At 52.3% G+C, this 1,157-nt stretch overlaps 1 protein-coding gene across 1 annotated transcript; it reads right to left on the minus strand.

Annotated features, from left to right (window-relative positions):
- Positions 1 to 287: 287 nt before the first annotated feature.
- Tsp_14256 (conserved hypothetical protein) lies at positions 288 to 1,048 on the minus strand (the record flags this gene model as incomplete). The annotated part of the gene is made up of 3 exons (XM_003366492.1): positions 288 to 708; positions 806 to 926; positions 987 to 1,048. Coding segments are annotated over 3 exons (604 nt in total), but the record flags the coding sequence as incomplete, so codon positions are not given.
- Between the last annotated feature and the right edge of the window lie 109 nt (positions 1,049 to 1,157).

Raw genomic sequence — 1,157 nt, forward strand, 5'->3', positions numbered from 1 at the left:
TCAGTTCAACGCAGCAGTGCATCGAAGAGACGATCTCGAAGATGTCACAAAATTTGTGCATCTTCGATCCTGCTTAACTGGTGCAGCATTACACGCGATCAGTGGCGTGACAACAGCAGCCGAAAACTACCCGGCTGTGGTGCAACTACTACACGACCGATTCTATCGGGTATCGGACGTGTTGGACGCGCACATCCTCAAGATCTTTAGCGTCCCAAAGGAGGTCGCAAAAGGTAGGGAAGGTCTGCTAGCTCTGCATGACAAGCTAAACGGCCACCTATTGGAACTCAGAGCGATCGGAAGAGATCTCGACACCACGGTATCCGGTTTCCGGACCGCACTACCGCAACTAGTGGCTCAATTACCAAAGAACATCCAATCCCGGTGGAAGGATCAATGTGGCAAATTGACGGAAGAACCGACCTCTCAGACCTTCCTAGACTTCTTAGCAGAACAAGCCCGGTGCGCTGTGGACCTTGCACAGTCCACACAGGGAGAGAGGACATCCTCCCCCACGCACAAACACACGGTGAAGGAGAGTCAGCGGAAGCGATCTCGCCCCCTTCGTCAGACGATTGGAGCCTTTCATACATCGCTCCATCCAATTTGTCCGGTGTGCCAAGGTAAACATCGTGTGACGGTTTGTCAACGATTCTTGAGTCAACAGCGATCAGAACAAAAGGCAACGGCGATGCGCCACGGCCTGTGCTTCATTTGCCTAAGTCAAGGCCATACATCACAGCGATGTGTGATGAAACAACGGGGCTGGAGAACTCATCATTTGCTCACTGAAACGGTTTCCAACCGCCGAACATCACAGCCAAAACCATCTGACACCTCAATTCCACCTCCCGCGAAGAAAACGCGACCTGAACCCAGTGAGGAAACATCCACCCGTGTATTGTTCGCGAATACACGCGGCTCAGCTAGAATCCGGTTTCAACAGTGAAAGCCATTGCTACTGGTGCAAACGGACAACGGCTAACGGTCAATTGTTTGTTCGACAGCGGTGCTGAACAACCCTAGTGACAGAAGAGGTACAAGAACCCTGAATCTGGTGGGAACATTCAAAAACCGTCACGGTTGAAATGGATTCCGTGGGAATCCCATTGCGCCCCAACGGTGGCCAGAAAGAGTCCGGGTTCCGCTTTAGCCCC

Source organism: Trichinella spiralis (genome assembly GCF_000181795.1).
Source record: "Trichinella spiralis strain ISS 195 chromosome Unknown Scfld5904, whole genome shotgun sequence".
Classification (NCBI taxonomy): domain Eukaryota; kingdom Metazoa; phylum Nematoda; class Enoplea; order Trichinellida; family Trichinellidae; genus Trichinella; species Trichinella spiralis.